General features: G+C 42.0%; 3 protein-coding genes across 3 annotated transcripts in view; all 3 read left to right on the top strand.

The window, feature by feature from the left end:
• Positions 1 to 1,995: 1,995 nt before the first annotated feature.
• On the top strand, positions 1,996 to 2,922 carry LOC102307484 (olfactory receptor 4D1-like). The gene has a single exon (XM_014339441.1). The coding sequence runs from the start codon at positions 1,996 to 1,998 to the stop codon at positions 2,920 to 2,922; it is 927 nt and encodes a 308-aa protein (XP_014194927.1).
• Positions 2,923 to 12,755: 9,833 nt separating this feature from the next.
• On the top strand, positions 12,756 to 13,688 carry LOC102307167 (putative gustatory receptor clone PTE01). Its single transcript, XM_005940446.1, has one exon. It carries the CDS (start codon positions 12,756 to 12,758, stop codon positions 13,686 to 13,688), a length of 933 nt encoding a protein of 310 aa, XP_005940508.1.
• Positions 13,689 to 15,515: 1,827 nt separating this feature from the next.
• The window catches only part of LOC102306862 (olfactory receptor 10A6-like), a 7,417-nt gene continuing 6,502 nt past the window's right edge, over positions 15,516 to 16,430 (top strand). The window contains exon 1 of the mRNA XM_042227646.1: positions 15,516 to 16,413. Within this exon, the coding sequence (XP_042083580.1) occupies positions 15,516 to 16,413 (898 nt within the window). The remainder of the gene's footprint in view (positions 16,414 to 16,430) is intronic.

Below are 16,430 nucleotides of genomic sequence, written 5' to 3'. Positions count from 1 at the left end.
TGATGGAGAAACAGGTTTACCTTTTAGGTGACATGAATGAGTTGAAGGGAAGATATGAACTGTTTCTGAGAGACAAATAACACCAGGATACGAGCTGACAGCTGGTAACAGTGCAGGGGCGGGTGTAGCAAAGTTTTGCCAGGGGCCAGGGAAAGGGGGGCACAAAGAAATACTTTCTTATTCTCATTTAAAATGTCTCGCTTTTAATAAATAATTATCTGATTCTTACAACAAACATTACATCATCTGATCTAAAATGTATAGAAATCAATTATTGTACATAGTAATTTTTTTCAGGGTCCCATCATAATTTCTTCAAAAAGTCAATTAAGTTTTATTCTTTCTTACCTGTGCAGAGAATAGGCTTCTCTGTCTTAATTTCAGGTTTCCACCATGTGTTGTAGATAGTTCAGGAGGTTAACTCGACCAAGCAGTCTTTGGGTTTTGGCTAAATACTGTTTAGAATACCAGAATAGGGAGTATGGTGTAGGTTTAAGTTTATTAGATTGATACATATATACCAACAAGACTGTGTCCATCACTGTAACAACAATTTTTGTTTTCATTCAAAGGCTTTATGGTTTTTCCTATAATACCTGGTGCGCCAGTCTCTAGTCAAAATGCCCGGGCCGATTTTTTGTCCCAGTCCAGCTCTGACTATAACCCACCCTCCCTCCAATCCAACGCCTCGTCCCGTGCTTACTTCCCATCCGATGTGGACAGCGGATCAGCTGGAGGTGCAATCGAAGTTTGCAGCGATCCCAGATCCAGCTGTACACACTAGAATATTCTTGCATGTTGCTTGTCTGTGTTTTATTGTGTTATGGTGTGGTGATATCTTTGCATTTCTGGATTATCCTTTTGTGTTACACATTTCAATATTTTTTTTCCCTAGCTTACCTAGCCTGACCTGTCTCCCCAATGTGAAGTTTGTGTATTGTATGTACGGTCGGCAAGGTCTGTCATCTCGGTTGTGGGCAACTGCAACCGAAAAATAAAAATGTCATTTCATCATATCATCGGGGAAGATCAGGGATGTATAGCAGCTTCAATCTTAAATCAGACAAGGATTGGACAACATTCCTCTCCCAAAAATCCAGCAGTTAGTCTCATCAGCCCAGATGTTTACAGACTGTTGTTAAAAGAAAAAGGGATGCTACACGATGGTAAAAATGGACTTGTCCCAACTTATTGCGGCCATCACATTAAAAATGATTGTTTTTCCTAAAAGGCTATGTTGTGAGTAAAATATGGGTTTGTGAGATTTGCAAATGATTGCATTCTCTTTTTATTTACATTTTGCACTGTGTTCGAACTTCAGAAATGTTGCTTTTAATTTTTTCTATGAACATGAAATTCATTTATGTATGATATTTCACCACTCCAGACCTAAATGTCTGTAGATTCAAATTCCATTTTGAAACACATAAACATTTTGAGAAACATGTAGGGACATTAGACTTTCCCTTAAAAACAACACAAACGTTATCTTCCTCTACAGTTCTGAAAAGCTTTGATATTATATTTTTTATAAAGCAGCTTACTTAAAACAAATGTCAGAAACAGACAAAGACAAAACAAAGGAATGTATGCCATTGCCTCCAACCTTGACCCACCCACTTCATTTCTTCTCCTCTTTGCCGTTGCTATAAATGTTAGGCTTTTGTCTCTTTGAGCTGGGAGGGAGAGTAATGACTATAATGTTGTGTTATAATGTCATTTGTTCTTCAGTTCAACTTAATTTCTCAGCTCAAATCTTGAACCTTATATAAAACAGTTTATTGTTTATTATTTCACTGCTTATGTAAACATTTTGTCACGGGTGTCACACCTGTTGAGAATGAATGTGTCATAATGGCATAACAATTATTTGTAAAATAGCATTTAAACAATATAATAGACTTCTCTTGGGCATCTGATACCCATATCTATATCTTAAAGAACCACTGATAACATTATTATTGATTTTGTTCACTGTCTCATATTAAGCAGAAAATGGAAAACTCCAGTGAGATTGTGTCATTTGTGCTGTCTGCTTATGGAAATGTTGGGGATTTAAAATACCTGTATTTAACCATAATATTGTTTTGGTATGTCTCTATATGTGTGGCCAACATAGTTCTTATTGTGGTCATACATGTGGACAGAAGGCTGCATGAGCCAATGTATATACTGCTCAGCAATTTATGTGTGAATGAAATAAATGCCAGCACATCACTGTATCCTCTTTTGCTCTCACAGATGTATTCAGACAGTCATGAGGTGACCCTGCCATGGTGTTATCTGCAGATGTGTTGTTTGTACACAAGTGCACCTGCTGAGTTTTGGAGTTTAGCAGCCATGGCTTATGACAGATATATTTCAATCTGTCATCCATTACGTTATAATGCCATTATGAACACAGAGAGAGTGCTTAAGATCATTCTGCTTGTGTGGGTTTTTTCATTTCTTATTTTTATACTCTCATTTTCTTTCATCTTCAGTTTGCAGTTTTGTGGAAATATTGTTGACAATGTGTATTGTGAGCACCAATTAATAATTAGACTTTCATGCTCAGTTTCAGTCCAAAGCTCTATATCTATCATATTCTTTGTCATAATGAGTATTTTCATACCATTCAGTCTAATTTCAGTCTCTTATGTGAAAATTTTGACAGTCTGTCGAAAAACATCCACAGAAAACAAGCAGAAAGCCATGACGACATGCACCCCTCAGATCGTCTCTGTGTCCAACCTGTTTGTTGGCTGTATTTTTCACTCTATTAACTTCAGGCTTTTAATAAGTCAGGTACCAGATGAAGTCAATATCATTTTACCTATGTATATGCTCATTTTTCAACCAATGCTCACCCCTTTTATGTATGGATTTAATTTGCCAAAGATAAGGCAATCGTGTAAAAGGTTTCTGTTTAAGAGAAAGTAAATGTCTTTGTTCAGCAAAAGACAGTCTTGAAGCCTCTCTGCTGTCTGGTGAAGAAACATTAGGCAACGGGCGTATGGTTTGTAGACATGAAGAAAATAAAATCTGGTAAGTCATATATTTTAATTTCTAAAATGCTGATGTCTTTGAAAGTTGTATTGCTTTTTTTTTTTTAAAGTAACCCTATAACATGTAATTTCCTCTTTTCTCCTGAGATAATCAGCTTTCAGTGAAAGGCTAATGTTATTATTCTGACACACAAATCAATGTATTAAACACACTGGTATGAATAAAATGGTTGGTTTTTTTCAATAATTTAGTTAAAAGTTATAAGTTTAGTAGTTTAGAATAAACCATCAGGCTCATTCAACAACCTAACCCTCAAAAGCATGACGTTTCCCTCAGGCACTAAAACAGATTTTTGTTCATCACACTGTCATCAAAAGGATTTGTGTTTCTCTCCCAAGTGTTTCTCTGCTACAACAAACTTGATTAGTGATCATCAAGTTATTAGGCAGGTGAAAGGTGATGATCAAGGTGGCTAGATCATTTAAATAAGGCATATTAGAACAAGGTTTAGAGTTCATAAGAGAAACTCCATTCATTTTAGGAGCACTGAATAGTGGCATATATCAGCATTCATATCACCTAACATACATTTATACCAATTTACATGAGATAATCGTGAGCTTTTATTAAAGAGTGTCATTGTACAGTTTGAGTCTTCTCCTCAATAAGACGAATGAATGTAATGAGAGAGAAAGTGAGTAAGATTAGATCCCTCAAACAGGTTTGAAGAACAGTTAGGGATCAGGAGTCAGTTCAAGGTCTTACATATTTGACACAATTGGGTAAGCAATAGTGTGTGGATAAAAATGATGATCCATACACATGTGCAGGTCTGTGTGTGTCGGGAGCTGGGAGAAGACTTAATGAAGAGAGATGTAAGGCACCAGGATGCAACAATACTTCAAAGTTAAATGACAGAAATGTAACCAGAGAAAAGGTTCAGGTTCAATCGGGAAGAAAGTAATTAATCTCCCTTACCACATAGTAAATAAGAAGTCTTTTATATTTGATTTGACTAGTGCTGAATTCAAATGTTAATGGCTGAGGCATTTACTTGAGTCATTTTCTGTCTGATTGCCGGTGATGCCTGAACATAGCTACATGGCTGTTTGAGCTCTGCTGTCTTCCTAGAGCTACTGTTACTGTCGCTTAAATAGCTTTCTTACATAATTTCCTTAGGGATTAATAAAGTATTCTGATTCTGATTCTAAATATACGTTGACAACATTTAGGCTAGCTTTAGCATCATCAGAATTGCAACACTTATCATAACTCGGTGAACTAAACAGAATCTTACCTCTGATAAAATATTTACTGTAAACATGAGTGACTGCCATTCTTTGCCGTTCCTTGGTTTTGCACTGATTATTATATCTGATAGTCCAGTAATTGTCTAGCATTTTGACTAAATTAAACTCAAAGATTTTCAAGGCATGGCTGTAGGGCAGCAGGGGAGAGTATTGTTTTGCCCTCCTGGTGAGCAATTCCCTGTAGCTCTGACATCACATGAGAATTATGAATTGTCCTACTTGGAGACTTCAGAGCTCTCATTGGCAACAACAGGTAAAACTGGAGAGGTGTGATTAGGAGGAATGGCCTGCCTGACCCAAACTTTAGTGGTGTCCTATTGTTGGACTTCTTTGCAAATCACAACTTTTCCATAACGAAGTTCGCAGTTGAGGTGCTGTTGACATTAGTTGAGGATATCGCAAGGCGCTGGATGAAATACTTCAAGGATCTCTATAATTCCACTACCACACCTTCCATTGCGGAACCTGAGTCTGAAGATGAGGGTGGCAGCTCACCTATCACTAGTGGTTAGGTCACTGAGGTAGTTAATTAATATCTGGTATAGTCCCCTGATGAGATTCCCCCCTGAGTTCCTTAAGGTCCTGGATGTTGTTGGGCTTTCTTGGTTGACACGCCTCTGCTGCATTCCATGTAGATCTGGGGTAGTGCTTCTGGATTGGCAGATTGGAGCTGTGATTTTGATCTTTAAGAAGACAGACTGGAGGGTGTGTTCTAAATATAGATGGATCACACCTAAACTAATGGTACGTCAGGCAGTAATGCCTAGCCGAAAGTCCCAGGTATTTTCCTAGTGACCACTGTGAAAGGGGCAAGACTGGAGGATAGCCAGGAAAGACTGGATGTGTGAGTCTAGTCCTCTAACCCACTAGTCCTATAAAGACACGGGCTGACCTGGACAAGAAATGGTAATAAGGCACTCCAAGAGCACATGGGTTAAGGGACTGTGAATACACCAGATTAAAAGCAACTGCAAGTAAAGGGGCCAGCAGTACCACTGCACTACATTAGAATGTCAGATAAGTGAAACTCATAGCCTGGTTTTAAACCACAGCATAAGAGGATCGACCCCTATGAAAAGACCATTGAGGGAACAGTTCACCCTGCCCGGGATAGGGTTACCAGGGCTCTGCCCTGGAACCAGGCCGGGGAGGGTTCCCGAGGGCGAGCGTCTGGTGGCCGGGACTTAGTCCATGGGGCCTGGCCAGGCACAGCCCAAAAAAGGGACATGGGCCCATCTTCCCGCAGGCCCACCACCCGCAGGAGGCACCGTAGGGGTCGGGTGCAACGTGAGCCGGGCGGCGGCCAGGAGCGGAGGTCCTGGCGGACCGATCCCAGGCTACCAAGACTGGCAACTGGGACATGGAATGTCACCTCTCTGGTGGAGAAGGAGCCTGAGCTAGTGCGTGAGGTTGTGAGGTACCGGCTAGTTATAGTCGGGCTCACCTCAAAGCATGGCCTGGGCTCTGGAAGCAGTCTCCTGGAGAGGGGCTGGACTCTGTCTCAGTCCGGAGTTGCACCTGGTGAGAGGCGTTGGGCTGGGGTGGGTATCTGGGTATCCCCTCGGCTTGCTGCTGGTATGTTGGGGTTTCTCCCAGTGGATGAGAGGGTTTGTTCCCTTCACCTTCAGGTCAGGGAACGGGTCCTGACCGTCATCTGTGCTTATGCACTGAGCTGCAGTTCAGAGTACCCAGCCTTCTTGGAGTCGCTGGGTGGGGCACTGGAGGGTGGTCCTCCTGGGGACTCTGTTGTCCTACTGGGGGACTTCAATGCTCATGTGGGCAACAACAGTGAGAACTGGAAGGGCGTGATTGGGAGAATCCCAATCCCGAATCTGAACCCGGGCGGTGTTTTGCTATTGGACTTCTGTGCAAACCACAGTTTGGCCATAACAAACATGGTTCGAACATAAGAGTATCCATAAGTTACATGTGGCACCAGGACACTCGAGGTCACAGGTCGATGATCGATTTTGTAATCGTATCACCAGACCTGAGGCCATATGTTTTGGACACTCGGGTAAAGAGAGGGGCTGAGCTGTCAACTGATCACCACCTGGTGGTGAGTTGAATCAGGTGGTAAGGGAGGACGTTGGACAGACCTGGCACGCCTAAAGGTACAGTGAGGGTGTGCTGGGAACGTCTAGCAGAGGCCTCGGACCTCGAGATCTTCAACTCACACCTCCAGCAGAGCTTCAACAGCATTCCGAGGGAGACTGGGGACATTGAGTAGTAGTAGGTGCCTGTTGTGGTGGTAATCCCCGAACCAAATGGTGGACACCAGAGGTGAGGGGAGCCACCAAGCTGAAGAAGGAGTCCTACTGGGCTTGGTTAGCCTGTGGGACTCCGAAGGCAGCTACTGCCACGGTCACCGGGTCAATCCCCAAGCTCTCTGTCCTGGTCGTTGTGTCCTTGGGCAAGACACTTTACCCTACCGCCTACTGGTGTTGGCCAGAGGGGCCGATGGCGTGATATGGCAGCCTCGCTTCTGTCAGTCTGCCCCAGGGCAGCTGTGGCTACAACTGTAGCTTGCCTCCACCAGTGTGTGAATGTGTGAGTGAATGAATAGTGGCATTGTAAAGCGCTTTGGGTGCCTTGAAAAGCACTATATAAATCCAATCCATTATTATTATCATTACTGTTAGGCCAAGCAGAATGCAGCGTGGGTGGTGGCCGGGGTGGTGGTCCCCATCTTTAAAAAAGGGGACCGGAGGGTGTGTCCCAATTACAGGGGAATCACACTCCCTAGCCTCCCTGGGAAAGTCTATGCCAGGGTGCTGGGGAGGAGAGTCCGTCTGTTAGTCAAACCTTGGATACAGGAGGAATAATGTGGTTTTCGTCCTGATCGTGGAACACTGGACCAGCTCTTTATTCTCTCGAGGATACTTGAGGGTGCATGGGAGTTTGCCCAACCAGTCTACATTTGTTTTGTGGACTTGGAGAAGGCATTCGACCGTTTCCCTTGGTGGGTCCTGTGGGGGGTTTTCCGGGAGTATGGGGTGTCTGGCCCATTGCTACGGGCCATTCAGTCCTTACATGACTGTTGCAAGAGCTTGGTCCGCATAGCCGGAATTAAGTAGGACTTGTTCCTGGTGGGTGACAGGCCTGCCAATGCTGCCCTTTATTACCGATTCTGTTCATAATTTTTATGGACAGAATTTCTAGGCGTAGCCAAGTGGCAGAAGGCTTTCGCTTCAGTGGTCTTAGGATCTCATCTCTGCTTTTTGGTCCAGTTGGCTTCATCAAATGTTGGCTTCCAGCTCGCCTTGGAATGGTTCGCAGCCGAGTGTGAAGCGGCGGGAATGAGAATCAGCACCTCCAAATCTGAGGCCATGGTCCTCAGCCGGAAAAGGGTGGAGTGCCCACTCTGGGTCAGGGACGAGACCCTGACCCAAGTGAAGGAGGTAAAGTATCTCAGGGTCTTGTTCACGAGTGATGGGAGAAGGGAGCGAGAGATCAACAGATGATTGGTGCGGCAGCTGCAGCGATGCAGACGCTGTACCGGTCTGTTGTGGTGAAGAGAGAGCTGAGTGTAAAAGCGAAGCTCTCAATTTACCGGTCGATCTATGCCCCTACCCTCACCTATGGTCACAAGCTGTGGGTAGTGACCGAAAGAACAAGATCGCGAATACAAACGGCAGAAATGGGCTTCCACCAAAGGGTGGCTGGCCTCTCCCTTAGAGATAGGGTGAGAAGTTCGGCCATTTGGGAGGGGTTCAGCGTAGAGTCGCTGCTCCGCCACATCAAAAGGAGCCAGTTGAGGTGGTTCAGGCATCTGACAATGATGCCGCCTGGGCGCCTCCCAGGCGAGGTTTTCCGGGCATGTCCCACCGGGAGGAGGCCCCGGGGCAGACCCAGGACACGCTGTAGAGATATCTCTCAGCTGGCCTGGGAACGCCTTGGTGTTCCCCCCGGATAAGCTGGAGGAGGAGGCTGGGGAGAGGGAGGTCTGGGCATCTCTGCTTGGGCTGCTGCCCAACCCGGACCCGGATAAGCGGAAGAAGATGGATGGATGGTGTCACGTCCGGTGTGGCAGACGTGTGGAATTGTAGAAAGGACCCAAAAGGCGGCAGCTCTGGTGCAGGTGAGTATTTATTTACAGGAGTGGGTACAAACAGCAATGGTGCGTGAACATGAAACTGGAAAACCTAAACTGGGTAAAACTAACAAAACAAACCAGAAACGAAGTTGCAGGGAGGTCCGGGGAAATACATATGGAGAGACGCAGGGAGACCAAGGGGAAACAACACAGACGAACCAGCAACGACTAAGACAGAAGACAAGACTTAAAAACACTCAGAGAACACAGGGAGATCACACACAGGTGGGGGACACAGCTGGGAGTGATTAACGTGACGAGACTCGGGAGGCAAACTGAAAACACTCACATAAGAAGCAGACCTACAAAATAAAACAGGAAAGACATACACGCAATGACACAACACACAAACTTCACACAGACTGGGGAACACATAGGAACATGTAGAGCTGGGCGATATAAGATTTTTTCATATCACGATATGTTTTTTTCATTTCAGGCGATAACGATATCTATCACGATATAAGCCAAATAACTATATTTGTAAGATTTAAATGTGCCGTTGCTCACAAGTAAAATGTGAAATAATCAGCAGCTTGTTTTTATTTAAATATTTATTTCTCATAATAAACAACATGTAGTGTTTTAACCCTTTAACCGATCGGAGCGGGCACGCTCTGTTTTGCGTAACTATTTTTAAATCCCGGTAGCACTGCAACCACGTAAGCTAGCGCAATAATTTTTTTTGCATATGAAACCGGAGGAGTTGTACTTACATCTTATGCCATCAGCTTGTCCTAGGTCACGGTTTCCTTCCACATATAGCTTTGCAAAAACTGCATAAAAAGCGCTTGCAGGAACAAAAACATAATATTCCAGAAACACGCTTTGCCGATCCGATCAGCTGTTCATAACACTTCCTACGTTGGAATAGACGTCAGCGCGAACTTTTGCATGTCCGCCATTACCTGCCCGAAACCGGAAGTGACGTCATTTTCGCGGAAATGTAGTCTTTTTTACTCATCAGGGCCTCAGAGCCTATACTCGTTTTTTAAAAGTTATCTTTGACTTTATGACTTTCTGTGTCGTTTCTGGGATGCTTAGGACTCATATTGCACTGCTGGAAATAGTTTATTTTGATGCATATGCTGCTTTTTTGCAAATTTGCAGTATAATATTTATTTTCGTTTTTCCTGCAGTATATAAAAATTGGTGTATTTCAAAAATAAAACTATGAAGACACTCAAAATAAATTTCCTGTGGTGGGAAACTATTTTGTGCAACTTTTTTGTATTTACAGTTTTGAGGGATAAGCCTCTTAAATTTCTCTAACTACAAATATATGTTAAAAAAGCAAAAACGATTTTCAATTTTTTTGTAGTTTATTGCACTTTTTTGCAATTTATGTAATTACTATGCACCTAATGAATACATATTATTAAAATCTGGGCTATAATGGTTGTATTGATGTATAGCAACTTGAAATGCTCCCAAAAATGGCTCCACAGCATGTAAAAAATATGATATAAGCTCTGGCGGACTTGGTTCTATGGTAGGTCTTAAAGGGTTAAGGAACATGAGACTTTTTCAGATAAATAAAGGCAAATATGGCAAACTACACAAAAGGCAGCCCCTGAAGCGTTTAAGTTTCAAAATAGAACAAACAAAACAGACTACTAAATTGTCAATTCCACTTAGAAACAAAATATTAATTCTAAAAATAAATCTTAGTTTGTTTTACAGAAGATCAGACAAAATTGACTAACTTTTGTCAATATCAAATAAAATGAGAACTAAAAGGAAATTCTCACTCTCTCCTTGTTGTATAGCTTAGCTTTTCAAACAGTTACTTTAGTCTGATAAAAGCCGAATGACGAATTAGCACTTCCAGTCAGAGATTGAGCATGCACCGCTTTATTGTATTTCCAGACTTGCTTTCGGCACGCGCTACTCTGTTTTTGTCAGACTTGAAATAGCCGAAATACCTTCACACTACGGAACTTCTGTGGCTCTTCCGTTTGACAATCTCTCCGGCGTTGGAACCATCATCTGTTTTCTCTTCGGTAACCTTCGGTCACGCTCGGTTGATCTTTCTCTAGTCGGCGCACTCATTTCCTCCATTACCGGGCGGCACAGCGGCTGGTTGCTTCCCAAACAAATACACATGTGCGGCACGTAACAAGTCACGTGACGTGACGCTGCGGCTGTGATTGGTTCAGCTCTGCGCTACTTAATTTGGATTGGCTGTTGTTCTTCTTTTTTTTTTAAGAGGACAAGAGAGACGAGACCTATCGCAATAGTTTAACTTTTCTATAGAGGAAAAGTTATTTCGCAATACATATCGTTATCGTTCTATCGCCCAGCTCTAGGAACATGAAAACAAAACCCAGAATAATAACTACTAAAACATAAACACGGAGTCACAAACTCCGGATCATGACAGATGGATGGATAAGAGGATCCAGTATTGCTGATGGCAGGCAGTCTGCGCCTCTGAAGGTAGCATCATAGTAAACACACTGTGGTGTGATAGAGACACGGCGGATTCAGAGATCATTATTTTGAGCCATTTTATTTACTGTGGCTGCAGCTACCAAACTGCCAGCTGCACATTCATCACACCACAACGCTTCTCAACCCCTGCTTCCCCTTGTTTTTAAACACAGCAGCCATGATTGCGGATGCCATGCAGGTGCGTCCACCCAACCAGCTTCCAACCCAGCGACAGGACCACACCTCCGGTGGTGGCGGCAATGCTGGTCTGGAGGCCGGCCATGCCTCCAGCGGTGGCGGTGATGCTGGTCCGGAGGCCAGCCACCTGGCGAGCAGGTACGACCCTGCAGGCCCTGCTCAAGGGCGGCTGGGCCGTCAGCCGTCGCTCCAGAACAGCTCGCGCTTCGAACTCGGACCCATATTGAGCAGGCTCCACTTGGATGGGGACCTCCGTCTCCCCACATGGTTCCTCCACCACTCCTGGCTCGAGCGGACCCTTGTGCACCTCCTTCATCTCCTGCTGGAGCAGCTCCTCCACCAACAACTACCGTGTTGCCCCACGCGGCTCCTCCGTCACTTCCCCACAGTCAGGATACACCAGTGGGGGTGGCGGCAGCGTTGTTGATCAGGCTTGGAGCAGCATTGTCAGGTTCGCCATTCTGTCCAGGTGACGCTCGGTCTGGTCCCGCAGCTCTTCCCAATGACGGCGCGCCTCCGCCGCCTGCTCGCGCTGGGTGGCCACCAGTTCGGCCACCATCTCAGCCAGCTTCCCCCTTTCCTGGCTCTGGCATGGACACACTGTGCCGCGTCCTGGGTTTCGACACCACTGTGGTGTGGTAGAGACACGGCAGGTCCAGAGATCCTTATTTTGAGCCATTTTATTTACCACGGCTGCAGCTCACAAGCTGCCAGCTGCACATTCATCACACCACAACACTTCTCAACCCCTGCTTCCCCATGTTTTGAGTAGAAGCCAGGCCTTTAACTTCTATGGAAGGAGTTTTAAAAAAGAGTCTGTTCAGGCTATAGAGTGTAGAGCAAATTTGAATATGCCGAAAGCAGGAGAAAGGAGAAAGAGAGGTGTACTTTCCAGTATGCAAGACAGCTCCTAAGTGTTAAGTACGGTTTATTTAATAAGCCCTTTTCATAGACAAGCAGTCACACAGCACTATACACAAAGGCTAAAATAAACAAAGCATTAGGCACCAAAATAGTATATATAGACAATACAAAAGGTTAAATGTAAATGAAAGTTTTAAGATTAAAAAAAAATCAACAGAAGACTTGTTTAAAGAGAATCATTCAACCAAACGTAGTTGTGGTGGTAGACTGTTCAGCTGATGAGATAGGATTGTAGAGAAAATTTTGAATTTCCTTTAACATTCACACAAGTTATTTAAGTTATCTTCTCTGCAGTTTTGAACACTTGTAGTAACTAATGAAAACCATGTTTTGATGTTAGAATTTTATAACAATTTTTTTAACCTAAAAGAACATCATAAATGTTGGACAAATGAAAGAATGCCATTCTCCCTGACCTTGGTCCTGAAGTTAAGACCCACCCATTCCATTTAGTCTTTTCTGCACTGCAGCTATAAATGTTAGCTTTTTCCTCATTCAGCTGGAGGGAGTATAATGAGTACAATGTCACGTATTCTTCAGTTCAAATGAATCTCTAGCCTAGAATCTTGAACTTTGTAAAGTATAAAATTGTTCTTTGATTGCTTTGAGTGCACATTTTATCACAGGTATCACATCTGCTGACAAGGAATATGTTATACTGACACAACATTTATTTTCAAATCAGTATTTAATTGATATAATAGAAACTTTGCTTAGCCACTGGGATCTCGTATTCTAATATCTAAAAGTACTATTGATCATTTTTTACAGATATATCTTGTTCACTATCTTATGTTCAGCAGAAAATGGGAAATTCAAGTGAGATTGAAGTTGTGTCATTTGTGCTGGCTGCTTATGCAAATATTGGAGCTTTAAAATATATGTATTTTGTCATAATGTTGTTCTGGTACCTCTCTATATGTGTTGCCAACACAGTTGTTATTGTGATCATACAAGTGGACAGAAGGCTACATGAGCCAATGTATATACTGCTTTGCAGTTTATGTGTGAATGAGATAAACAGCAGCACATCACTGTATCCTCTTCTCCTCTCACAGATGTTTTCAGACAGCCATGAGGTGACCGTGCCGTGGTGTTTTCTGCAGATGTGTTTTATGTACATAAGTGCACCTGCTGAGTTTTGGGGTTTAGCAGCCATGGCATATGACAGATATATCTCAATTTGTCATCCATTATGCTATAATGTCATTATGAATACAAAGAGAGTGTTTTTATTGATTCTGCTTGTGTGGATTTTTTCACTTGTTAGTTTCATACTCTCATTTTCTTTCATCTTTGGTTTGAAGTTTTGCAGAAATATTGTTGACAATGTTTATTGTGACCACCAATTAATGATAAGACTTTCATGTTCAGTTTCAACCCAGAGCTATATATCTGAAATATTCTTTGCCCTTGTGAGTATTTTCATCCCATTCACTCTCATTTCAGTCTCTTACTTTAAGATTTTGGCAGTTTGTCGAAAAACATCAATAGAAAACAAGCAGAAAGCCGTGACTACTTGCACTCCTCAGATTGTCTCTGTGTCCAACCTGTTTGTTGGCTGCATTTTTCACTCTATTGACTTTAGGTTTTTAATAGCTCGGGTACCGGACGAGGTCCGTGTAATTTTACCTATGTATGTCCTCATTTGTCAACCAATGCTCACCCCATTCCTGTATGGATTTAATTTGCCAAAGATAAGGCACTCATTTAAAAGGCTACTTTTTAAAAGAAAATAAATCACTTTCTTTAGCAAGAGACTGTTTTAGAGAACCTCTACTCTGTGGGAGAGTGATATTTAGCAATGATCTCATAGACATATTTTATTCATTTATTGATACATACAGCAAAAGCTCTTTACAGACTCAAATTTCCTCTTAACTCCTTTGGTGAAATGTTAATGGCACTATTCTTGCAAACAAAACATTTATGGGTATGCAAACAATGGGTTTGTTAAAATGAGAATTTATTTTGAAAATTTAGAAAAGGTAATCATGTAAAGGACTTCTGTTTACCAGAAAATACATCTCCTTGTTCAATATCTTTCCTGTGTGGTAGAATAACATTCAGCAATTATCTTATTGTTTGTGGACATGGCATGAAGAAAATAAAGCCTGCTGACTTCATATATTTGCATTAACATGATCTATTGTTTCATTTAGATTTTTTTTAAATCAACTTTTAACATGTAATATCCTCTTTTCTAGTGAGATTATCTATTTTTTCAGTGAAAGCAAATGTTATTATTCTTGCAAACAAAATATTATATTAAACACATATGAGTATAAATAGATGTTTTAAAATATTGTCCTCTATGGAATTCCGATGTCATTGCTGTATATCATGGTGGTGTGGATCAGTGAATCGATGTCTCGTTCACTTTTGGCACACAGCTTGATGTCATCCACTTGATGTCAACTCTGCTTCCTTTTCCCAACTCTGATTAGCTGCTGACAGTCATTGTTTGGACATCACTCAGGTAGCCAGCAATTTAAGGAGAACATACAACTAATGTTGCTCCTGCTCCGATTGGGGGGGCAGAAAATGCTGGAATCCAACATTGTTTTGCAAAGTTACACATCGATTCAATATTAATTTAGGTGATATCCAACTGCTGTAACCAGGTGTCATTACTACTGTAGAGAATTATAATTTTACGTTGGCTACACTACCTTCATCTGCACTGTCTGGCTAGCTATGGGTTTTCGAGAGTGTGAAGCCCGTGATCCTGGCCTGAGGGGCCGCAAACAGGCTATGTTTATTACAAATATTGTTAATACTAAAGGAGGCTGAGGAGTAACAAAACATCTGAGACAAATGAGCAGAAAGGTGCAGGAGGGACAGGTGAGGAGGCCATACTGCTAGCAAGTTGGCTACAAACTATGCTAAGCTAGCAAATCCCTAAAGCCACAGTAAATGAATACTGTGAAAATAACAGAGCATGTGCTTTCGATGAAGCACGTAATATTACACCATGAAATTACAGGCTATCTATTAGTTTTTCATTAAATTGGCTACACAAAAAACACCACTGTGTATTGTAACAGGAACAGGAAGTGATACTCTATGACAGAGAGCCAACAAAATTGACAGCACCGCCCAAAAGTCCAAGGTTTGCCCAAAGGTTGCATCATGCGCAGAGCAAAGTGACGTCAGAAGAGCAGCAGCCCTTGATGTTTTCAAAGGAAATAATGACCTCTCTAACCATGACTATCGAATTCAGCCCCACCCACTTCATTTCTTCTCCTGTGTGCCGCAGATATAAATGTTAACAGAGGCTTTTAGCTGGGAGGGAAGCAGCAGTATAATGTTATGTGTTATTGAAAGCTGATGAATCTATACATTTAAGTTTTAAACTGTTTGGTGTTTTTGATTTTTAATGTGCACATTTCAACACAGGTGGAACAGCTGCTGGAAAGGAATATGTCATGATGTGGTAACATGTATTTGTAAAACAGACCCTAAAGCAAAGATCATAAAATTTGCTCAGGTACTCTTTTTTCATTTCTAAAAGGATCATACATAAGATTACAGATCTATCTTGCTTAATATATGATATGCAGAAAATGGAAAACTCCAGTGAGATTGTGTCATTTGTGTTGTCTGCTTATGGAAATGTTGGGGAGTTAAAATACCTGTATTTTGTAATAATATTGTTCTGGTACCTTTCTATATGTGTGGCCAACACAGTCCTTATTTTGGTCATACGTGTGGACAGACAGCTACATGAGCCAATGTATATACTGCTTTGTAATTTATGTGTGAATGAGATAAACATCAGCACATCACTGTATCCTCTTTTGCTCTCGCAGATGTTTTCAGACAGGCATGAAGTGACCGTGCCGTGGTGTTTTCTGCAGATGTGTTTTATGTACACAAGTGCACCTGCTGAGTTTTGTAGTTTAGCAGCCATGTCTTATGACAGATATATCTCAATCTGTCATCCATTACGCTATAATGTCATTATGAACACAGAAAGAGTGTTTTTCATGATTCTGCTTGTGTGGATATATTCATTCCTGAGTGTAATACTATCATTCTCATTCGTCTTCAGTTTGAAGTTTTGTGGAAATAATATTGAAAATGTGTATTGTGACCACCAATTACTAATTCGACTTTCATGTTCACTTTCATTCCACAGCTTTATATCTGACATATTCTTTGTCTTTGTGAGTATTTTCATACCATTCAATCTTATTTCAGTCTCTTATGTGAAGATTTTGGCAATTTGTCGAAAAACATCCACAGAAAACAAGCAGAAAGCCGTGACTACTTGCACCCCTCAGCTCGTCTCAGTGTCAAACCTGTTTGTCGGATGCATCTTTCAGTCTATTGATTCCAGCGTTATTGTTGCTCAGTTACCACATGAAGTCAATATCATTTTATCTATATATCTTTTCATTTGTCAGCCGATGCTGACCCCGTTTTTGTATGGATTTAATTTGCCAAAGATAAGGCAATCATGTAAAAGGTTTGTTTTT

This window comes from Haplochromis burtoni, unplaced genomic scaffold (assembly GCF_018398535.1).
Source record: "Haplochromis burtoni strain Fernald_Lab_line unplaced genomic scaffold, NCSU_Asbu1 Contig_274, whole genome shotgun sequence".
In the NCBI taxonomy this organism is placed as follows: Eukaryota; Metazoa; Chordata; class Actinopteri; order Cichliformes; family Cichlidae; genus Haplochromis; species Haplochromis burtoni.
The sequence above is the reverse complement of the archived record's forward strand: the minus strand, read 5'-3'. Positions and strand labels throughout refer to the sequence as shown.